At 39.4% G+C, this 25,395-nt stretch overlaps 1 protein-coding gene across 6 annotated transcripts in view; it reads left to right on the plus strand.

Annotated features, from left to right (window-relative positions):
- Positions 1-6,651: 6,651 nt before the first annotated feature.
- CD84 (CD84 molecule) overlaps positions 6,652-25,395 on the plus strand; it is a 39,434-nt gene continuing 20,690 nt past the window's right edge. For all 6 annotated transcript variants that reach the window (XM_040230094.1, XM_040230097.1, XM_040230095.1 and 3 more), the window contains exons 1-2: positions 6,652-6,773; positions 23,478-23,819. In XM_040230094.1, the coding sequence (XP_040086028.1) occupies positions 6,692-6,773; positions 23,478-23,819 (424 nt within the window). In that variant the 5' untranslated portion in view covers positions 6,652-6,691. The remainder of the gene's footprint in view (positions 6,774-23,477; positions 23,820-25,395) is intronic.

Here is a 25,395-nt window from a genome sequence, read left to right on the forward strand (position 1 = left end):
ATTGAGGATAATGTTTGCTGTGGGTTTGTCATATATAGCTTTTATTATGTTGAAGTATGTTCCTTCTATTCCTGCTTTCTGGAGAGTTTTTATCATAAATGGATGTTGAATTTTGCCAAAAGCTTTCTGTGCATCTATTGAGATAATCATATGGCTTTTATTTTTCAATTTGTTAATGTGGTGAATTACATTGATTGATTTGTGGATATTGAAGAATCCTTGCAACCCTGGGATAAAGCCCACTTGGTCACAATGTATGATCTTTTTTTTAATTTTTTTTAAATTTTTTTTACTTTAAATTCTGTATTGGTTTTGCCATACATTGACATGAATCCACCACGGGTGTACATGCGTTCCCAAACATGAACCCCCCTCCCACACCCCTCCCCACAACATCTCTCTGGGTCTTCCCCGCGTACCAGCCCCAAGCGTGCCATATCCTGCATCGGACATAGACTGGCAATTCGATTCTTACATGATATTATACATGTTTCAATGCCCTTCTCCCAAATCATCTCACCCTCTCCCTCTCCCACTGAGTCCAAAAGTCCGCTATACACATCTGTGTCTTTTTTGCTATCCTGCATACAGGGTCATCATTGCCATCTTTCTAAATTCCATATATATGTGTTAGTATACTGTATTGGTGTTTTTCTTTCTGGCTTACTTCACTCTGTATAATCGGCTCCAGTTTCATCCATCTCATCAGAACTGATTAAAATGCATTCTTTTTAATGGCTGAGTAAACCTCCATTGTGTATATGTACCCCAGCTTTCTTATCCATTCATCTGCTGATGGACATCTAGGTTGTTTCCATGTCCTGGCTATTATAAACAGTGCTGCGATGAACATTGGAATACACGTGTCTCTTTCTATTCTGGTTTCCTCCGTGTGTATGCCCAGCAGTGGGATTGCTGGGTCATAAGGCAGTTCTATTTGTAGTTTTTTAAGGAATCTCCACACTGTTCTCCATAGTGGCTGTACTAGTTTGCATTCCCACCAACAGTGTAGGAGGGTTCCCTTCTCTCCACACCCACTCCAGCATTTATTGCTTGCAGATTTTTGGATCGCAGACATTCTGACTGGTGTAAAGTGGTACCTCATTGCGGTTTTGATTTGCATTTCTCTAATAATGAGTGATGTTGAGCATCTTTTCATGTGTTTGTTAGCCATCTGTATGTCTTCTTTGGAGAAATGTCTATTTAGTTCTTTGGCCCATTTTTTGATTGGGTCGTTTATTTTTCTGGAATTGAGCTGCAGGAGTTGCTTGTATATTTTTGAGATTAGTTGTTTGTCAGTTGCTTCATTTGCTATTATTTTCTCCCATTCGGAAGGCTGTCTTTTCAGTTTGCTTATGTTTTCCTTTGTTGTGCAGAAGCTTTTAATTTTAATTAGGTCCCATTTGTTTATTTTTGCTTTTATTTCCAGAATTCCGGGAGGTGGATCATAGAGGATCCTGCTGTGGTTTATGTCGGAGAGTGTTTTGCCTATGTTCTCCTCTAGGAGTTTTATAGTTTCTGGTCTTACATTTAGATCTTTAATCCATTTTGAGTTTATCTTTGTGTGCACTGTTAGAAAGTGATCTAGTTTCATTCTTTTACAAGTGGTTGACCAGTTTTCCCAGGACCACTTGTTAAAGAGATTGTCTTTAATCCATTGTAAATTCTTGCCTCCTTTGTCAAAGATAAGGTGTCCATATGTGTGTGGATTTATCTCTGGGTTTTCTATTTTGTTCTATTGATCTATATTTCTGTCTTTGTGCCAGTACCATACTGTCTTGATGACTGTGGCTTTGTAGTAGAGCCTGAAGTCAGGCAAGTTGATTCCTCCAGTTCCATTCTTCTTTCTCAAGATTGCTTTGGCTATTCGTGGTTTTTTGTTATTTCCATACAAATCTTGAAATTATTTGTTCTAGTTCTGTGAAAAATATCGCCGGTATCTTGATAGGGATTGCATTGAATTTGTAAATTGCTTTGGGTAATATACTCATTTTCACTATATTGATTTTTCCGATCTATGAGCATGGTATATTTCTCCATCTATTAGTGTCCTCTTTGATTTCTTTCATCAGTGTTTTATAGTTTTCTGTATATAGGTCTTTAGTTTCTTTAGGTAGATATATTCCTAAGTATTTTATTCTTTTTGTTGCAATGGTGAATGGAATTGTTTCCTTAATTTCTTTTTCTACTTTCTCATTATTAGTGTATAGGAATGCAAGGGATTTCTGTGTGTTGATTTTATATCCTGCAACTTTACTATTCTGTATTGGTTTTGGCATACATTGACATGAATCCACCACGGGTGTACATGGATTCTGATTGCTAGAATTTTGTTGAGGATTTTTGCATATATGTTCATCAGTGATATTTGCCTGTAGTTTTCTTTTTTTGTGGCATCTTTGTCAGGTTTTGGTATTAGGGTGATGGTGGCCTCAGAGAATGAGTTTGGAAGTTGACCTTCCTCTGCAATTTTCTGGAAGAGTTTGAGTAGGATAAGTGTTAGCTCTTCTCTAAATTTTTGGTAGAATTCAGCTGTGAAGCCTTCTGAACCTGGGCTTCTGTTTGCAGGAAAATTTCTGATTACAGTTTCGATTTCCATGCTTGTGATGCGTCTGTTAAGATTTTCTATTTCTTCCTGGTTCAGTTTTGGAAAGTTGTACTTTTCTAAGAATTTGTCCATTTCTTCCAAGTTGTCCATTTTATTGGCATATAATTACTGATAGTAATCTCATGATCCTTTGTATTTCTGTGTTGTCTGTTGTGATCTCTCCATTTTCATTTCTAATTTTATTGATTTGATTTTTCTTCCTTTGTGTCTTGATGAGTCTGGCTAATGGTTTGTCAATTTTATTTATCCTCTCAAAGAACCAGCTTTTGGCTTTGTTGATTTTTGCTATGGTCTCTTTTGTTTCTTTTGCATTTATTTCTGCCCTAATCTTTAAGATTTTTTTTCCTTCTACTAACCCTGGGGTTCTTCATTTCTTCCTTTTCTAATTGCTATAATTGTAGAGTTAGGTTATTTATTTGACTTTTTTTTCTTGTTTCTTAAGGTATGCTTGTATTGCTATGAACCTTCCCCTTAGCACTGCTTTTACTGTGTTGCACACGTTTTGGGTCATTTTGTTTTCATTTTCATTCGTTTCTATGCATATTTTGATTTCTTTTTTGATTTCTTCTGTGATTTGTTGGTTATTCAGCAGCGTGTTGTTCAGCCTCCATATATTGGAATTTTTAATAGTTTTTCTCCTGTAATTGAGATCTAATCTTACTGCATTGTGGTCAGAAAAGATTCTTGGAATAATTTCAATTCTTTTGAATTTACCAAGGCTAGATTTATGGCCCAGGATGTGACCTATCCTGGAGAAGATTCCGTGTGCACTTTAGAAAAAGGTGAAATTCATTGTTTTGGGGTGAAGTGTCCCATAGATATTAAGTAGGTCTAACTGGTCTATTGTATCATTTACAGTTTGTGATTCCTTGTTAATTTTCTGTTTAGTTGATCTATCCATAGGTGTGAGTAGGGTATTAAAGTCTCCCACTATTATTGTGTTATTGTTAATTCGCCCTTTCACACTTGTTAGCATTTGTCTTACATATTGCAGTGTTCCTATGTTGGGTGTGTATATATTTATAATTGTTATATCTTCTTCTTGGATTGATCCTTTGATTATTATGTAGTATCCTTCTTTGTCAAAGCAGTCTTGAGAAAGAAGAATGGAACTTGAAGAATCAACCTTCCTGACTTCAGACTATACTACAAAGCTACAATCATCAAGAAAGTATGGTACTGGCACAAAAACTGAAGTATAGACTAATGGAACAAGATAGACAATCCAGGGATAAACCCATACACCTATGGGTACCTTATTTTTGACAAAGGGGGAAAGAATATACAACAGGACAAAGACAGTCACTTCAATAAGTGGTGCTAGAAAAATTGGACAGCTTCGTGTAAAAGAGTGAAATTAGAACATTTCCTAACACCACAATGATAAACTCCAAATGGACTAAAGACCTAAATGTAAGGCCAGAAACTATAAAACTGTTAGAGGAAAACATAGAGAGAACACTCAGTGACATAAATCACAGCAAGATCCTCTATGACACACCTCCTAGAGTGATGGAAATAAAAACAAAAATAAACAAGTGGGACCTAATTAAACTTAAAAGCTTTTGCACAGCAAAGGAAACTATAAACAATGTGAAAAGACAATCTTCAGAATGGGAGAAAATAATGGCAAATGAAACAACTGACGAAGGGTTAATTTTAAAAATATAAAAACACCAGCTCATATAAGTCAATACCAGAAAAACAAACAACCCAATCAAAAGTGGGGAAAAGGCCTAAACAGACTTTTCGGTGAAGAAGGCATACAGATTGCTAATAAACACATGAAAAGATCCTCAACAAAAGCTGCTACTGCTGCTGAGTCACTTCAGTCGTGTCCAACTCTGTACAACCCCATAGATGGCAGCCCACCAGGCTCCCCCGTCCCTGGGATTCTCCAGGCAAGAACACTGGAGTGGGTTGCCATTGCCTTCTCTGCAACAAAAGCTAGTACCTTCTTAATAAATAAATAAATAAATAATAATAATACACTGTTTGACAGCTTAAGGCTGAAATACAGAGAAAAGACAGTGGTCCAAGCATAAGCAGCGATAAGTCCTTGAATAAAACACCAACACGGTCTTACGTGGTGGCAGCAAAGAATCCGCCTGCAATGCAGGAGCTGCAGGAGACACAAGTTGGATCCCTGGGTTGAGACGATCCCTTGGAGGAGGGCATGACAACCCATTCCAGTATTCTTGCCTGGATAATCCCATGGAAAAAGGTGCCTGTCAGGCTACGGTCTATAGCATCACAAAGAGTCAAGCATGACTGAAGCTTCTTAGCACGCACATGCAAGATACCAATTCAGAAGTTCTAAAGACGTACTCATGAGACCAGCAAGAGTTTTAAATGCAAGAGAAGAAGGAACATTCCTTCAGGGAATAAAGAAGGAATAAAAAAGATATAAAGTTAGGTTTTCAGCAGCTCTTGGCAACTTCATAGTCTTTCTCCCTTCTCTGTACAACTAACACAAGATAGATGTGTGGTTGTGCAAATGTACTAATTACATATTTCAGGGAGATATGCTTGTTAAAACTGTGAAAGTAATATGGTTTAATTTTGTGAAAGGACATAATTTGGAAAGTTTTATTTTAATCAGTCTTTGGTCCCAGCTTCCCAATTCACTATATCTCAAAAAGGCACTCAACTGTTCAACAATGAATAAGTATATATGGGGAATGATGAGAAGGATTGCTCAGTGAATGACTCCAAATGCTCAGAATCCCTAGAAATGAGCTAGCTTGTTGAGGAGTCCTTTTAGTGGGAAAGGCTACATACAATCCTACTTCTCCAGGTCCCAGGGCCTATTTTTTCAGTTTTCCCAGCACTTCACTGGGCTTCCCAGGTGGTGCTAATGGTAAAGAATCTATCTTCCAATGAAGGAACACAAAAGAGACTTGGGTTCAATTTCTGAGTCGGAAAGATCCTCTGGAGTAGGAAATAACAACCCACTCCAATATACTTGCCTGGAAATCTCCATAGGAAGAGCCTGATGGGCTCCATCCATGGGGCCACAAAGAATTGGACACAACTGAGCAACTGGACCACCACTACCACCCAGCTTTCCCCAGAATAGCTGGGTCCAAGTTCAAACTACTTCATATCTGGTCCTAAATTTTACTCCCATTACCACTCTCCATCACCCCCCATCCAGACAAGGCCCTTGTTATACTTCTAACAGGGACTGGGCAGGCTTCATAAGAGAATGGTCCTGAGTCATGTCTAGTTCAATCATAATTATACAAATTATGTTATATACACTATATATATATGTATATAGTAATACAATACACTACAATTTATAACAATTTTAAAATTATGTATAACCATATTATATCTGATAATATACATTATCAGATAATATCTGATATCTGATAATTCTATATATTATATATAGTTGTATATATAATTAAACATATATAAAACTATATATTATTATCAGATAATACCTGTATATCTGAGAATATGCATTATATTATTATTACATATATGATTATAATTATCATATAGTACAAATAATTATACAGTTATATACAATTGTATAATAGAATTATACACGATTATTGCATATGCTAATATTAATAATTATGCAATATTAGTTGCTATCACTTATTAAACTCTTATAGTGTTAATACATTCTTCCCATTGCCTGATCCCTATCACCTTTCTCCTAATAATGCTAACTTACTCTTCAGATCTGGCTCAGCTTGGTCATCAGTTCCTTCAGGAAGCCTCCCCAACACTGTCCTAGCCTAGATTAGATGTCCCCACTGCCCTCCTAGTTCCCCGTATTTTCCCTTTTGAAATACACATCATACTACACTGCCTGCTGATGTTGATTTCTGTAACAAGAATATGAGCTCCATGAAAAGAGAGCAATCAAATTGCTTTGTTGCTCTTTACATTGCCTGTGCCAGTATAGTGTCTGGTACAGAGTAGGCATTCAATAAATATTTGTTGCTAGGCACTTTATACAACAACAAAAAAATAGTATGTCCTTTGTCAGTAAACCGACTTCCTTTTTTTTCAGGATGGCTATAAAAAGGCAAGCAGAAGTGAAACTCATTCTACACTGAAAGAATGCCATGCTGTGTGCAGAAGTTTATAGTGAAAAAGATGGCTCATCACCACCTATGGATCTTGCTCTTTTGCCTACAAACCTGTGAGTTCTGATCCTTGCTGATACCTCCTAATTTTCTATTAAGTTTTGGAAATTGATCTTAAGGAGGCTATTGAAATTTGGCCTGCTTTAATAGAAATACCCTGGGTCTCAAAAGGGATCCTCCTGACTGGGAAGAGACTTAAGATCCAAACCTATCTGTTTTTCAGCTTTAGAGTTTATATATCTGAATTTTATCTGTACTCAGCCTCTAAACATCTGAGAAAAACTCTTCTGCTCAGAACTGTCAGCTTATAATAGACCTGCCCAGAAAACCAACAAAGGAATAGATAGTCCAAAACTTTGAAAAACTTAGAAGCAATTTTTGGGGCGTTAGAATGTGTTATATAAAATTTAACAGAGATATGACTTAATTATTTCATTGCTCCTGCAGATTAGAGTGACACATGACTATAATTATCATTGTAAAAACTTCATCTCTTTACGTTCCCTTTATTTTCAAAGCACATTCAGAGCTATTACTCTGCTTATGTCCTCCAAAAACTCTAAAATTAATGGAGAAGAGAGTATTATCCCTGTTTTATAAATAAATTAGTTCTCAAAAAAGAAATGAAGAAGTTGAACTAAAAATCCTGTTTTTGTTATTAAGGCTTAACAGTAAAGTATAATGGTCAAATGAATATTGCTTATTTGTTAGTACAAAGGAAACTATGTAACATTAACATAGCTTTGGGAGTGTTTTGTCATTGCATATATTATCTCACTGAATCCGAATAATTGCCTTGTTTATGTAAAAACTGTCATTTCTAAAAATACTTACAGTGTTTCTTATCAGCTTTGGAAATGCACTAGCAAATTCCTGGCATGAGTTAGAACACAGAGACTCTAGTGGGTTAGGATTTCTGGAAAAGTTAGAATTGGTGCACTGGGGTATCTCTGATTCCCTTGACCACTTAAAGCTGTGGCTCCTTCAATGTGAGCTTCCTTGAGATTGTATCCACTGGGCAGGTCAAATTTTTAGAGCCTGTGGTAGTCACCCTGACAGACAAGTAGAAAATGCAAGTAGATGGGGGAAAATATTGGATAGAACCTAAGTGGAAATCTAGGGATGTCCCCAGTCTTTTAAAGAAGGGCTAGACAGGGAGGCATTTGATACCACTTAACTAGCAAAGCTCAATGGAAGTGAGTTTGAGTGAACTCCAGGAGTTGGTGATGGACAGGGAAGCCTGGCGTGCTGTAATTTATGGGGTTGCAAAGAGTCAAACACGACTGAGTGACTGAACTGAAGTGAACTGAACTGACCTGAACTAGCAAAGCATTCACAATTTTTATGTACATACTCTTATGTGATACATACTAAGATCATTGAAATAGCAAGATAGATGTTCTTAATTTCATTATGAAAAAAAAAGTAGAATCTAAGACTTGAATTAAACAATTCACCTAAAATTTCACAGCCTGAAATTGGTAGAGCTGAAAATGGACATTTGTTCTGTTAATCCCAGGGCTATAGTTCTTTCTGTTCCACACTTTTCTGACCTTTCCCTCATTCAGTTTTCAAGTCCCTGATGCTCTTCAAAGGGCTACTGTACACTACATGAAAGGCAGCTCTAAGATACACTTGCCTCATCTACTGAAATGGAAATCAAAGTTATTGAATCAACTAGCAATGAATCATTCATCCATTAGCTTTAGAACTTTGGGAAAGTTATATAAAATCCACCTGTTCTCAGAAAGGGGAATATTTCCCTCTTCCGCCTCTTGAGTTCTGTGGCTGGACTACTAATAAAACTGACAACAACAAAATTCTGTAAAGCAATTATCCTTCAATTAAAAATAAACAAATTAAAAAAAAACTGACATGGGATAGATTGCAGGAGAAAAGAAACAATTTTTTTTTTCAATTTTTTCAACTTTTTATTTTATATTGGAGTATAGCTGATTAGGGGCTTATCTGGAGGCTCAGTGGTAAAAGAGTCAGCCTGACAATGCAGGCATCGCCAGAGACACGGTTCTGATCCCTGAATGGGAAGATCCCCTGGAGTAGGCAATGACAACCCTTTCTTGCCTGGAAAATTCTGTGGGCAGAGGAGCCTGGCAGGCTGCCGTCCATGGGGTCACAAAGAGTCAGACATGACTGAGCATGTGTGCACACATGCACTCAAGCACACACACACACATACACACACACACACACACAGAGCCAATTAACAATGTTGCGATAGTTTCAGGTGAACAGCAAAGGGACCCAGCCATATGTATACATGTATCCGTTTTCCCCCAAATTCCCTTCCCATCCAGGCTGCCACGTAACATCCCTGGGCTATACAGTAGGTCTTCGTTGGTTATCCATTTTAAATACAGCAGTGTGTACATTTCCATCCCAAACTCCCTAACTATCCTGTCCCCCCATCCTTCCCTCCTGGCAACCATAAATTCATTCTCTAAGTTTATGAGACTGAGAAACAAATTTTAATTTGTGCATGCAGAGGTCTCATAGAAATGGAAACTAAGAAGTGGCCAAAACAAACAGCTTTTACTTTTTAGACAAAGAAACAAGTTTGTGAAGAATCAACAGGACAAAGAAACTCAAGATTTTGGTGTGAGCACCAAAAGTTAGTGAAGAATGTAAACAGACTTGGGGCTTGAACTGGTAGATTAAAATAACAAGGTTTGTTTGTATAAGCTTCTTGCCCCCACATTCCCTGTCTTTGTTGATAAGGATGTCCTTATACCTCCAGATGCTGTGAGGTTTATTTTCTGCTTTCAGGGGGACAGAGAAGAATCAGAGTTTTCTTCTTGCACTGGCTTCTTCTCAATCAAATTTTATTCAAAATAATCAATATGGAGAGTCTCCTGGTGGCCAAGTGGTTATGATTCTGGGCTTTCATTGCCATGGCCTAGGTTCAATCCCTGGTCCAAGAACTGAGATTCCCACAAATGATGCAGCCAAAAAAGAAAAAGAAAAAATCGTATGTCATTGTGGCATATTTGGGGGCAATCCATCCTGGGCTGTGTTGGGTTCAGAATGGGAGAACTCTTAGTACAATAAGATTGTTTTGAGAAACAAAATGATAACCCAGGTATGACAGTTAGCACAGTATCTGAATATAGTAGGTGCTTACCAAATACTAGCTAATGCTGTTGTTTTTCACACCTGCTTTTCATATGGTATTAGGAAAGGGCCAGGGCTTTCTTATACAGAGATCCTGGCCAAGATTCCTCTGTTTAGGATGATCCAAGGAACATGAGCCGGTGAAAAGATGGTATGAATTTGAACTTAGGTGTGGGCTTTTGAAGTTCCTGAAGAAAAAACCAGGGATGAAATATTCCCTTTGTCAAGGGCCCATTAATGAGAGGTGGGAGTCTGTTTTTATAGCAGTAAAACCAGAAGTACTTTCATGTACCATTTGGCTTTGTTGAGTGGATATGTTTGCCTCTTAAAATTATTCTACCAACATTTCCTGAGTGCAAAAATGTACCCCATATCCCTCTTGCTGCTATTCCTGACAAAGATGGTCCCTGATATTTAGCATTGAGCTTAGATGTCGACACTGACTGTACTTACTTCCCTGGAATGAATTCTGAACAATTTAAGCAGCTGAGATGCAATGGGAAAAGGGAATTAGAAATCCCCTTTTTCCCTGGAAAGCACCAATAAGAGGAGTCTGAGTGTGCAAGCTCATGACCATTCCATGTTGGAAAAGTTTTCTTGAAGAGCCAAGACTCACAGTCTTATGTTTGTGATCTCAGCTTCCTCATCATGACCTGTGAATACTGTGACTCTGACTGTCCTTCCAAGTATTCTGCTAGCTGCCAACTGTTTGGGGTAAAAAACAAGAGCCCACCACTTTTGCTCCATACTCACTTCCTCCTACATATTCTCTCTCACACTCCTTTAATTCTTCCTTTTCTCTGTACCTTTCTTGCTTCTTTCTTCAACCTCTCCCCTTGCTGCCTTCTCTCTCATCAATGACAGTAATAATTAACCACTTATGGAGCAGTCACTACATATCTGTCATTACTCTAAGTAGTCTGCATATGTTATTTTGTCTAATCCTCATAACACCCTTTGAGATGGGTACTGTTAATATTACAGAAGGAAATAGAGGTCATTTAGCCAAAAAGTGGAGGAAGTAGGATTTGAACTCCTGTCTATAGACTTGACCACTGAGTTAGTGCTGCCTTCACCACTTTGATGCTGAAATAGAATAGTATATTATCTCTGAGGCTGATGGTTATCACACTTCGGGATTTATCATGAGTAGTGATTATTCAGCAGAGACTGAGCCCATCTCTGTACCCACCTACAGAGGAGGTTAGAGGCTGGTGGGCAGGCCTTTGCCAACAACAGAATTTTGGGCAGGCCAGCAAGGTAGTATATCCAAAGAAATGACCATATCGAGACACGGTTCAAGTACCATTCACGTGAGCATGGTTATAGAATGATTTGAATTTGCTTTTTTAAAACAAACAAAGATCCAGTATCAACAAGATCTCAATGTTCTGCTGAATGTAAAGCACAGTCATGAGGCAATCCAGCAGCTGACACAAAAACGAGGGGAGGAAAAAAGAATGAAAAAGTAAATAAATCCAGGAAAGGTGAGTGGGTCCCTCGAGATATCTGTTTATGGATAAGTAGTCCCCAACCATCATCCTAGAATTTGGAGACAAGATTTCACGCCTGGAGAAGAGTCTGGCAAGTGTCAGTTTGCCATTAGTCAAAAGTCCTATTAGAGAGGGGCCTTTAGCTTCCCTCATAGCTCAGTTGGTAAAGAATCCACCTGCAGTGCAGGAGACCCCAGTTCAATTCCTGGGTCAGGAAGATCCACTGGAGAAGGGGTAGGTTACCCACTCCAGTATTCTTGGGCTTCCCTGGTGGCTCAGCTGGTAAAGAATCCATATGCAATGTGGGAGACCTGGGTTTGATTCCTGGGTTGAGAAGATCCCCTGGAGAAGAGAAAGGCTACCCACTCCAGTATTCTGGCCTGGAGAATGCCATGGACTGTATAGTTTATGGGGTTGCAAAGAGTCAGACACAACTGAGTGGCATTCACTTTCAAAATAAAGACAAAGCCTCTGTTCTAGAAAGAGATTTGAGCAGACAACTGCCATAGACCTTCCAAAAGGGCTTAAAAACAAAAGCCCAATTACAGAAATGGAAGAATATACTATGTATGGGGAAAAGTAGGTATCAAGACATCAGCTTTAAAATCCAGTCTCCAAGATGCTTGAGGCTGCATCCTTATAACAACGTGAGACTCCAATAGAGGGGGTAGTGACCCCCCTCATCAATCCAATATGCCAAAGCAGCCCTGGAGATCAGTGTGTGACCCCAGAGCAGCCAGAGTGCTTCCACAACAGGAGCCCAAAGGTCAATGCTAAGTCACTTGGGCTCCTCGAATAATTCCCAAACCGGACTTTTGTTCTCTTGAACTTAAGAGAAGGATGAATGTGTAAATTTGGGGATAACTAGATGCAGCTATGTGGAAGCTAGAAAAGAAAGAGGTCTGAGCAGTCAATTGGGTGACTGATGTTAGTGGAGGTACATACACACTACACCGTTTCCTTCACTATACTCAATTTTTTATTATATGCTTAGAGTGCTGTGGTTATTGTTCAGTCACTAAGTTGTGTCTGACTCTGATCCCAAGGACTGCCTCACACCACGCTTCCCTATCCTTCACTGTCTCCCAGTTTGCTCAGATTCATGTCCATAGAGTGCTGAGTAATGATAAAATGATGAGTGACAAGATCTCATCTTTAAGAATCTATGTGCGTGTGTGTGTGTGTGTGTGTGTATTTGTTTGGCAGAAGAGGATTCATGTCACCCTAAATCTCAATAAAGATTATATAAAGTAAAGAAAAAAAAAGCCAGCAGAAAATAGTATACTATTGGAAGGACTGATGTTGAAGTTGAAACTCCAATACTTTGGCTACCTGATGCAAAGAGCTGACTCATTGCAAAAGACCCTGATGCTGGGAAGGATTGGGGGCAGGAGGAGAAGCAGACGACAGAGGATGAGGTGGTCAGATGGCATCACTGACTAGATGGACTTGGGTTTGGGTGGACTCCGGGAGTTGGTGATGGACAGGAAGGCCTGGCATGCTGCGGTTTATGGGATCTCAAAGAGTTGGACACGACTGAGCTACTGAACTGAACTGAACTGTATGGAGGTGGTAGGTTCCTTGTTCTAAAACCCTCATAAGCAAGGAGTTTCCATTCTCATGGAGAATGACACAAAGCTTCTCTCCACTAACCCTTTGCTTCCTCTTTGTCCTTCTTTCTCTTCACTCAGAGTAACCAGTTACAACCATCTCTCTTCTGGGTGCTGCTGCCCCTGGTAGCTCTTCCAGACCTGCAGTACTCAGGGAAACAGTGGATGGGGGGAGACAAGGGGAAAGTTAGCTACGGCTGAAGAAATATAAAGAAATGCTGATTTGAAGGGTCCTAAAGAAGCAAGGGGGGTTGGGTAGCTATTAAGCAACAATACGCCCTTCCTTATTTCCATGCCCATGAAAACCTTCATGCTGGCTTTTTGTAACATCTCCATAATACTCCAGTTCTCCTTTTTTTCCATAAGAGTTGTCTGGGGGTATTATTTTAATCTCTGTAAAAATGTTTTCTTATTTTACATAACAAGCACTTATGGTCCCTAGTATGCCAAGTACTTTTCTAATAGGTTTACAAATATTAACTCATTTAATATAAAACTTTTATGAAGTACTCCTGTTAGTCTATTTAGAAGCTGATAAAGCCAAGGCACAGAGAGGTTAACAGAGAGGTTAACTTTCCCAAGGTCTCATGGCTAGAACCTGGCAGGAGCAGGATTCAAGCTCAGGCAGTCTGGGTTTTCATCACTAAGTCATGGTGCCTGACACAGGGGCAGAAAGAGGGTGCCCCTCATGGCAACTCTACCTTTTGGGGTCTCTAGTTTCTTCTCTATTGCTGTATATACCTGAGAGCAGTGTCATGTCATCTAATTTTCATACTTCCTCAAAAGTAGTAGAGAAATTTTATCTCATTTACCAATAGAATCCTGTGGTTTAGCAGGTAATTGGCTTAGTCATGGTCATTTAGCTAATTGGCAATAGAACCTTAGCTCAAACTTGTTTCTTGATCTTTTACTCACCATGCTATGAATCCCTAGCCTGTGGACATACGCAAATCTTTGTTAACAATATGAGAATATTGGAGTGGAAAGAATTTACTGTTAGCCAACTGCTCTTTCTTATTAATCAGTTTATATTCTGAACCTTCCTTACCAAGGGCCAGGGACATGTAGAGTTATTTCTTGCCCTCACTGTTTCTCTTACTCTAAGTTTTCTATCTTGCTTTTTATTGCTAGAAAAAGGGAAAGTGGGTCAGTTGCAAAAAAAAGTATTTATTCTTTTAACAAATATTTAATAAACATCCACTAATTGTAAAGGAAATACTAGTGACCAAAACAGAAAAAGACTGCATGGCAATTATATTCTCATGGGGATGAAAGGTGGGGAAGACAATAAGTACATATGCACAGGCAATGCTTTAGTAGTCATAACTGCTATGAAGAAAATAAATAAGGCAAGGCAATAGAGAGTGATGGGAAAGAGACGGCTACGTGAACATGGTGAAGCCTTCTCTGAAGATATGACATTGGAACAGAGTTTCACAGTGAAGGAGTGCTGGAAAGGGTGTTGTAAATAAAAGGGGGGGGAGGACAGCAAATATTTAATAGAAAAGGTTCTAAGGTGTTCTTAGCCAGTTTGAAGAATAAGAAAGTCAGTGTGGTTGGAGTGGGCAGGGGAGAGAAGGATATGAGATCAGATGGGAGGAGATAGGATCTAGGAGACTAGGGCATCCCTTGAAACCCCAAATTCACACTGTCTTTGTTTTTTAATAGACTCTCTTACTCCTTGGAAGGAAAGTTATGACCAATATAGATAGCACATTGAAAAGCAGAGATATTACTTTGCCAACAAATGTCCATCTAGTCAAGGCTATGGTTTTTTCCAATGGTCATGTATGGATGTGAGAGGTGGACTGTGAAGAAGGCTGAGCACCAAAGAATTGATGCTTTTGAACTGTGGTGTTGGAGAAGACTCTTGAGAGTCCCTTGGACTGCAAGGAGATCCAACCAGTCCATTCTAAAGGAGATCAGTCCTGGATGTTCATTGGAAGGACTGATGCTGAAGCTGAAACTCCAATACTCTGGCCACCTCATGCGAAGAGTTGAAAGGACCCTGATGCTGGGAGGGATTGGGGGCAGGAGAAGAAGGGGATGACAGAGGATGAGATGGCTGGATGGCATCACTGACTCGATGGACATGAGTTTGGGTGAACTCCGGGAGTTGGTGATGGACAGGGAGGCCTGGCGTGCTGCAATTCATGGGGTCACAAAGAGTCAGACACGACTGAGTGACAACTGAATTGAACTGAAGGAGAAGTATGAAGTTTAGGTCTAAATGCCCTCTCTGTTGCCATCGTTATTTTGTAATCTCTTTGGGTTTTACCCAACTTCTCAGTAAATTTACTTCTCAGTAAATTTCCCTTACTCAGGTCTGAAGAATTTCCCTCTGGTCAGTTAACCTCCTCCTACCCCATCAATATTGCTAACCCAGATAAAGCTTCTGAGTCTTTATTTTTTCCAAACACATTTATTATTCTCATATTCTCTATTTCCTTCTTTCAGTCAGTGGTTTTGGGCAGCTACTTTATCATGAAATGTACATTTGTAAAGTTCACCCATTCACATGGGTTCATCCAGGGAAAGAGGAGTTATCATCTAAAACGCAAAAGATATATAAGGCTAAGAAAGATGTCCAGCTTCCCTTCCAGGAGGAGAAATCCAGCTCCAGTGAATAGACTGCCCATGGTGTTCTCTATTCAAGCTGGTGTCATCCTGACCCTCCAGTTACCTCTTCACCATAGCTACCTAGGGGTCACGGGGAACCTATTTTCCATCCAAGCCCACATCATGGAGTTCAAGCCTTTTCTTGCCTTTGCTTCTCTTCTACAAGTATTGCCTTTCTCCCACCCTATCCTGCTGTGGTCTGGCTATGGGAATCAGGAAATCACACTCATTCAGTTCGGTCATTCAGTCCTATCTGACTCTTTGCAACCCGATGGACTGCAGCACACCAGGCTTCCCTGTCCATCACCAACTCCTGGAGCTTGTTCAGACTCATGTCCATCAAGTCAGTGATGCCATCCAACCATCTTATCTTCTGTTGTCCACTTCTCCTCCTGCCTTCAATCTTTCCCAACATCAGGGTCTTTTCCAATGAGTCAGTTTGCATCAGGTGGCCAAAGTATTGGAGTTTCAGCTTCAGCATCAGTCCTTCCAATGAATATTCAGGACTGATTTCCTTTAGGACTGATGGGTTGGATTCCCTTGCAGTCCAAGGGACTCTCAAGAGTCTTCTCCAGCACCACAGTTTAAAAGCATCAATTCTTTGGTGCTCAGCTTTCTTTATAGTCCAGCTCTCACATCACGTACATGGCTTTGACTTATATGGACCTTAGTTGGCAAAGTAATGTCTCTGTTTTTTAATATGCTGTCTAGGTTGGTCATAGCGTTTCTTCCAAGGAGCAAGCATCTTTTAATTTTATGGCTGCAGTCACCATCTGCAGTGATTCTGGAGCCCAAGAGAATATAGTATCTCACCGTTTTCATTGCTTCCCATCTATTTGCCATGAAGTGATGGGACCAGACGCAATGATCTTAGTTTTTTGAATGTTGAGTTTTAAGCCAAATGTTTATCTCTCCTCTTTCACTTTCATCAAGAGGCTCTTCAGTTCTTTGCTTTCTTCACACTCATTAGGAGATATTATAAATATGGGTAATCTCTTTTTCGTTGGGCCCCAAGCCTGCTCACCAGTCCCTTCATCCCCTCAGTCAACCTGTTAACTCCCTGGGGGTATTCCCTAGAGCAGCATTTCCTCAAAATTTTTACATTCATCAAAATAATAATAGCAACTATCTTTTTATGTGCCAGGAATCTGTGCTTAGTGTTCTTTCTTCATAATTGTACTTAATAATTACCTATATTTTAAAGGTAAGGAACCTAAGAATCAGAGAATTTCAATTGTTTCCCCCAAATAACATATCTAGATTCAAATAACCCTAGATTCAAAACCTGTACCCCTAACTTTACACATCTTAAGTAGTCCCTCTCCTGCCTCCTCTTGCTTCCCACATTACTGAAGATATGAAGGCCATCAAGCATGACTCAGCTCAGTTCAGTTCAGTTCAGTAGCTCAGTCATGTCCAACTCTTTGCAACCCCATGAATTCCAGCATGACAGGCCTCCCTGTCCATCACCAACTCCCAGAGTTCCCCCAAACTCACATCCATCGAGTCGGTGATGCCATCAAGACATCTTATACTCTGTCATCCCCTTCTCCTCCTGCCCTCAATCCCTCCCAGCATCAGAGTCTTCCAGTGAGTCAACTCTTTACATGAGGTGGCCAAAGTACTGGAGTTTCAGCTTTAGCATCACTCCTTCCAAAGAACACCCAGGACTGATCTCCTTTAGAATGGACTGGTTGGATCTCCTTGCAGTCCAAGGTGACTAGCTACCATTTTATCTTCTCTGTTCCAAAAAGTCAACTACATATTAAGGAACATCTATGTGCACTCCCAACAATTTCATGAGGTAAGCATTACTATATCCTATCTTGTAGCTAAGTAAGATAAGGGCCTCAGTACTGTCAGGAATTGAACACATGCCCATTGGACTCAAACTATGTGCTTCTTCCATCTTGCCAAGCAAACTTTCTTCTATCCTTACTCCCAACAAGACCTAAAAATATCAATATCCTTTCACTCATCCTTTCCTTTTTTCCTTCCACTTCAGATGAAGGCATGAGCCTCTTCTGACTGAAAACATATACCTTTCTATGCATACCATTTCCCTTCCATTTTTTGTTCCACACAAGCCTTAGTGGCTTGTGTATACTTCACTGTGCTTGGTGCTTAGGATTTTAAGACAAGATTCCTGGATTCAAGTGACTTGGTGTCCAGAAACAGATAGGTGGGCTCATGACTACCACCCAGTGTGGCAAGTACTATGAGAGAGAAACAAAGAACTCCATGCGTAGGAACATCTATCCCAGATCAGGGAAATCTCTATCTTCTTTTCCTCCATACCACACTTCCCCCATCAATATCTTCTATTTCAAAACAAAATCAAATAAATTAGTTTTGTTTGGCTCTCTAGCTAGCTATTTGTTCTATTTTATAACCTTTCTTTCACTATGAAGCTTCTCCAATTCTTTACCACCTTTTATATAATCAATCCTGTACACTCTGGCCTCCATTTGAATCATCCCAACTTGAACTACATTCTCAAAGGTCATCAGTAACCTCCTAATGGACAGATCTAGGGGTCATTTTCAGCCTTTAACTCACTTGAAGACTCTGGATCACTAGACGTCAGTGACAGTTGCCTTCTTGAGATTCTTTCTCCTCCTGGGTTTCATGATTTTGTCTGCTATTGGTGCCTCTCTTGCCACTGTATCGCTTGATCTATTCAGTTTCTTTGATAGGGCCTATTCTATAACTGTAAGCACTTATCACAAGGTTCAGCCTTGGACTTCAGCCTACTCTTCCTGAGTGACTCTCCCCTCCGATCACCTCCTCTCCATAGATGATTGCTAAACCACTTGGATTTCAGTTTGATGGCAAGTGACAGAGACTCAAAAATAAGAATTCCCTAAAGAAGAAAGAAATTTTTCTTGTTAGTGTAAAATGACTGGAGTTGGCAGTTCAGTTGGTAGAATAGTTCACAAGGTCATCAGGGATCCACACTTTTTGAGTCTTCCTGCTCCATGATTCTCAGTACTTGGCTTCCTCTTCTTGATCCAAAATGTCCAAGATCCACTGTCATGGCATTCCAGCCTATAACAAGCAACGAAGAGATGAAGAAAGCAAGCACCATCTTCTTAACGACATAAAAGTCAATACAATATCTGTACTTTCATCCCATGGACCTGAACTTAGTCACATGACCAAACTGAGGTCGCAGAAAGTTGGGCGATGTAATCTTTATTCTGGGTGACCACACACCTTGCTAAAAATTAGGGATTCTATTACTAAGAATGAAGCAGAAAACAAATATTGGAAAACAACCAGCAGATTCTGCCACAGCTCCCAAACAATACTATTAACACATGAACTTTTCTTATCTTCCATTCCTCTAACTTCTTATTTAGTGGTGCACCATCATCTCTCATTCAGTGTTTCTGACATTAATCTTGTCTTCTCCTTTTGACTTCTTTCAAGCATGAAAGTGAAAGTGAAGTCGCTCAGTCATGTCCAACTCTTTGCGACCCCATGGACTGTAGCCTACCAGGCTTCTCCATCCATGTGATTTTCTAGGCAAGAATACTGGAGTGGGTTACAATTTCCTTCTCCAGGGGATCTTCCCGACCCAGGGATCGAACCCAGGTCTCCCACATTGGAGGCAGGCACTTTAACCTCTGAGCCACCAGGGTATAAACATAATCAAATTCCAGTAGCTATTAGTTTTCCACTCTCATGAAGTAGACACCCAATATACTGTTGAATTTTATGGCATGCCTCTTCATTCCTTGCCTTTCTTTGTGCTATCTTTCAAATTCATCCTTTCCTTTCCATTCCCATTCCTACCCCTCGATTCATGCCCAGATGGCTCACAGTAGCCTCTGAAATGGTCTTTCAAGCCCAGCTTTTCTTTCCTCTTATTCCTCCATTTCCTACATTATTACCATATAACTCTAACCCTAAAGCATTATTAGCCTTTGTTCTCAAAAACTTTAATAGCTTCCCCCTGCCTGTGGTGCAGACTTCAAACTCAGGTCTGTCATAAATCTAAACCTAAATTTATATTTCTAGCCTGATTGCTCTCTACTTTGTTAAGCAAATCTATACTTATTCAACCTACATCACACATCTTCTCTTTCTAAACCTTTATTCAGAACTTGAAGACCTGAGACACTAATTCTTTCCCTTTCTATCTAGTAACATTCTTTTCACTCTTCAAGGTCCTCTTCAAATTCTGTTTCCTCCAAGAAGTTTTTTCTAACCACTGCAGATCAAAGTGATCTGTCCTTCTTCAAATTCCTATTGTAATTACTGTCTCTACCATTCATCTGAATTTATCATTTACCAGCTCATATTGCAAAGGTGAGTTATGAGTGTGTATGTGCGTTTGTCTTATTTCCCTAACCATGTATGAAATTTTTAAAAAGGACAGAGAACTTGTCTTGGTCATAGACTTGCATAGTGCTTTTCGTAGTAAGTCCTTAAGACATTTTTGTGCCACAAATTCTCTCTGAAATTAAGTTTTCTTAAGGTTGCCTCCAACATTAATATACTGTTCGAGTCCTCTCAGCACCTAGAGAAATAAATATTAGCATTGGTTGATATGGAGATTCTTAAAACACCAAAGCCTTTAAGAGAAGAATAGAGCCCACCAAGTGCAGTGGTACTGAAAACTGTCTCTCTGTGCTTTACCTGAATTAGCCCTTAATAATGGTTCTTCATACATTCTTCAGTATGGTCTTGGTGTTACCAAGGTCATCATAGAGATGGACTAGGGAAGTCCTAAAGGGCATATCCTAATTGTTAAGATGAGAATGAGAATGAGAATCGTTATCATTAATAACCTCAGAAATAACTAGCATTTATTTTGCCTTGATGGTCAACAAAGAGTTTCCATTCATATATGATTTTTCTGATCACTAATTAGATAGGCAAATTTTATAGTTACTATTGCCATTCCGTAGATGAATAAACTGAGACTCAGAAAAGCCTCATGACTTTATTAAGGTTGACCAGCTCATATGCAGAAGTAGCAGCTATGGCTACTCATAGCACCTATGACTTCATCCTCTCTATCTTTTCTTTGCATGCTATGGTTTTGTGGCTGCCTCATAGCTCTGTTGGGTGTTCAAAGGTACATATTATGCTTGTGCAAGCCCTACACTTTTTCTCAGAAAGCCCAGGAGTCTCACCAACAGCGTCACAGCACAAAATAGTAAAAGGACTTCCTCTAGCTTAGCTATCTGACACCCTCACTGCCTCACTCTTTGATACCCAAGCACCACTTCCTGAACGACTTGTGAGAGGAGAAAAGATATACTTCAAAAAGCAACACTACCCGCCAACCATTCTGTGACTGCACAACTGCCCTCCTACTAAGATCTCAGCCTTAGTAAACTGCCCACCATTTCCAGGGGTTTGACGAGAAAACCCACCAGAATTATGAGTCTATGAAACCCCCACCTTTTCCATCTTCTCACACTGAACCTGAATCCAAAGAGTGAAATGGAAATTAGGCACAAGGACTTGATATTAAAAAAAAAGAAAGAAAGAAACCTTGTGAGATCTGGCACCAGGGCCAGCTGTACACTTTGCAGAACCCAATAGAATATGAAAATATAGGGTCTTTTTATAAGTAATATTAAGAAGTTTATGACAACACAACAGCGTTAAATCAAGTTCAGGTCCTTCTGAGCTCAAGACTCTGTACCCTGCACAGGTCACATGTCCAGTTGGGGACATTCAAAGATTCAGGCTGGGACACTCCAAGTGTCTCTCTACCAGATCTCATCAACACAGTGGCAGAGCTTGTCTGGGGAGAATTAATCTTCAAGGAATGGATTTTGGTAAACTCTGAATTCTGCCACCAAAGACAAGCTTAGTCTCTTTCTGTTCCCTCAGTAGTTTGGTTACTATTGCTTTTACTCTTTAGTACTCACCTGTTCACATGTATGCACATGCGTCTTATTCTCTGAGCTCTGAGTTCCTCAGAGGTGTCACCATGTCCTATTCATCCCTGAGTGGCACTTGTTTAGTCATGTCCCACTCTTTTGTGATCCGGTGGACTGTAGCCCACCAGGCTCCTCTGTCCATGAGATTTCCCAGGCAAGAATACTGGAGTGGCTTGCCATTTCTTTCTCCAGGGCATCTTCCCAATCCAGGCAGATTCTTTACCACTGAGCCACCTGGGAAGCCCTAGAACTTAATAAATGTTTGTAGATAAGGGTCTTTAGTCTCCTTCTTCCCCCCAGGACCTTGTTACATCTCCATCTCTACTTAGCCCACCCCAACTAAGTCACCAGTCCTTGCCTGGGATATTCCTTCTAAGGGAAAATCTTGGATGTTCTGAAAGGAAAGAGGTTTATGTAAGCAGTCCCTGGCTTGTCCAGAAAGTACTGAGCTAGAGTGCAAGGATGGTCATAGTGAGACAGCACCATCAATTTAAGAAATCCCTTTGCTTTTCTGACACATCACAATGACTTATATTCTCAGTGACCTTTATTCTTATCCTCTTTATGCCAAACCCCGAATAAACTTTAGAGTCAGGCTGAACCCACTTACGTGAAAAGTTTTGTTCTGCTCTTTGGGGCTTATATACAGTCAGTACTCATCAGAATGGCTCTGTTAGTGTTTATGGCTCTTCTTGATTGGTCAGTGCTTGTGCCTATTGGTTATTGAATGTTTTGAATCTCATACACGCTGGTTCACAACACCCTCTCACACCATATAGCTCAGTGAGAATAACAGAGTAATGAAAGAACAGAAGAAAAGGGAGAAAATAACACCTTATAATTATATTGCCATTCATTTTACAAACTATGTATTAAGTCAGTTTATCTTCATAAGGTAATTGAGGAGAAAAGAACAAAATAAACTTTTCATTTTTTTTTTTCCTATGTTAGATTTTCATCCTTCAGCTTTATACTGAATACTACAATCCCAAAATTCTTCCTGGATTCCCAGAATGAATAAAGTCCCTTTCCTATTCTTTCTCAAAGTGCCATAGCATTTATCGTATTTGTAGTTACCTTATCAAACTTGTTCTCTTCATTTAAATTCCAGGGAACAGAAACCATGTCTATTTTTACTCACCGTTGTACCCCAGTCTCTTTACACCATGCTTTAAAGAGTCGAGGCTCAACAAGCATTTGTATTATAATCAAATTAATAAATACTCACTATAAGATCTAAAACAAAGTTGTCCTTGAATAAATACATCCATTCATTCATAAAAGTATGAATGAATAAATGAACTTTGCTTACTTCAGAAGTTGCTCCAAAAGAGCCTAGGCAACACATAACTGAATTTAATTTGCTAAATCATCCCACAAATATTTGCTAAGCACCCTCTATATGTCAGGTGCTCATCTATAGACTGGGGTTATAACAGTGAGCAAAAAGAGCCCTCAAAATCACTAACTTGGGGAATATTTACTCCAGGACCTCTAAAGCACTCTCTGCCTATATCTTCTAGGAATAGAGGCATAAATGTAACTTTTTTTTTTTTTTTTTGCAAAGACCATGGCAGCCATCACAGGCTCTCGTCCCCAGCTCTTCTACCACTTGGCCATATGACCTTGGGAAAGAAAATATTTAATATCTCAGACCTCAGAGGTTTAAATATGGAGATTTATGGCCTTAATCTCTCAAATTCCATCTAACTCTTGTTAGAGGCTAGGAGTCTAGATAAATATACTTTACTGAAATGGATTGCTTAAAAATTCACTGAGAAAATTAATTTTTGAATGAGAATCTTTTAGAAAATTTAGCCATCATAACACGTTAAATATGTTTAAAGTAAAATCCAAAAAAAGAGAAAAAAAGATATCATCAAGAACCTGGATCAGCTGCTCCTCAGGGAGATTCATTCCTGGAGAGACAGAGAATTCTAAAAGAAACAACCGTCAAATGGTTATGGTTTTGTCAAATGTTTATGGTTTTCTATTTATGTTCTCAGGTCTGGAAGCAGCTGGAAGCAACACAGACATCTTCATAGTGAATGGGATTCTGGGGGAGTCAGCTACTTTTCCCCTAAATATCCAACCATCACAGAAAGTTACAATCATTTCTTGGCATTCCAAAACATCTGTTGCTTTCGTAAAACCAGGAAACTTCGGAGAAGAACCCATAGTTACCATAACCCACCAAAATTACCATGAACGAATAAATGTCTCAGGTCAGAACTATAACCTGGAGCTCAGAAATCTGAAGATTGAAGACTCAGGGATCTACAAAGCTGACATAAATGTAGAGACCTCTAAAACGACGACCACCAGGTCCTACAACCTTCAAGTCTATCGTAAGTTGTAGAAAGAGAGAAGGCTTGTTTTTTCGCTTTTACTTTGCAATTTGCTATGTAAAAACACCTTTATTTCTGACAGTTGGGTTCCCTAAATCTCTCCATACTTATAAGTACTTACATAAATATATTAATGCTTATGGAGAGGGTATGGCTTTGCTTGCATTTAGCAATGTACTCTTCCTGTGGACCTTGTTTTTCTTTTCTATAAAATGCAAATAATCACACTATTTACTTCCCATAGTTACTGTGAGGATCAAGTAAGATAGAGTATGCAAAATACTTTTTAAAAACCCTTTTTATTTTGAAATAATTATAGAGGCATAGAAAGGTGTAAAGAAATGTATAGGGAGTACCTGTGTGCATTTCACCCATCTCTTCCCGATGGTAACAGCTTACATAACTAGAGTACAATATCAAAGCCAGGAAACTGGCATTGGTACAACCTATAGAGCTTATTTAGATTTTAGCAGTTATATAGGCACTCATTTATGTGTATGTGTGAAGTTCTATACAACTTATTCACATTAATATCTTCATGTAACCATTACCATAATCAACAAACTTAAGTGAACCAACATCATAAAATTCCTTCATCCTTTACAGTCAGTCATTACTACCCTATTTCTCCTCCCAAACTCCTGGAAGACATTAATCCACTCTTCATATCTAGAATTATGCTACTTCACAAATGTTACATGGATAGAATCACGCAGTATGCATGCTTTTGAGACTGGCTTTTTTCATTCATCATAATTTCTTTGAGTCATCCTAATTATTGCAACTATCAATAGGTTATATATTTTTATTGCTGGATAGTATTTCATGGTATAGATATGCTATTTTTTTTAACCATTCACCTACTGAAGGATATTTTACTTGTTTCTAGTTTGGTGCTAAATCACTTCAGTCATGTGTGACTGTTTGCAGCCCCATGGACTGTAGCCCACCAGGCTTCTCTGTCTGTGGGATCTTCCAGGCAAGAATACAGGAGTGGGTTGCTATTTTCTTCTCCAGGAAACTTCCCAAACCAGGGGTCAAATCTGCATCTCTTATGTCTCCTGCATTGGCATCACCTAAGAAGCTATTCTAGTTTGGCTGCTGCTGCTGCTAAGTTGCTTCAGTCGTGTCCGACTCTGTGTGACTCCATAGACGGCAGCCCCCCAGGCTCCCCCATCCCTGGGATTCTCCAGGCAAGAACACTGGAGTGGGTTGCCATTTCCTTCTCCAATGCATGAAACTGAAAAGTGAAAGTGAAGTCGCTCAGTCATGTCTGACTCTTAGCGACCCCATGGACTGCAGCCCACCAGGCTCCTCCATCCATGGGATTTTCTAGGCAAGAGTACTGGAGTGGGGTGCCATTGCCTTCTCCATTCTAGTTTGGGGGCAATTACAAATAAGTTGCTATGAATATTTGTGTACAAGTTTCTACATTAAATGACTTTCTGTTTCTTTAAGATAAATGCCCAAGAATGAAATTGCATGGTAAATCCATTTTTCTTTTTTTATTTTTTTATTGTGATTAAATATATATAACATTTAACATGTTAATCATTTTTAAGTATAACACTCAGTG

This window comes from Oryx dammah, unplaced genomic scaffold (assembly GCF_014754425.2).
Source record: "Oryx dammah isolate SB20612 unplaced genomic scaffold, SCBI_Odam_1.1 HiC_scaffold_28, whole genome shotgun sequence".
Lineage (NCBI taxonomy): Eukaryota > Metazoa > Chordata > Mammalia > Artiodactyla > Bovidae > Oryx > Oryx dammah.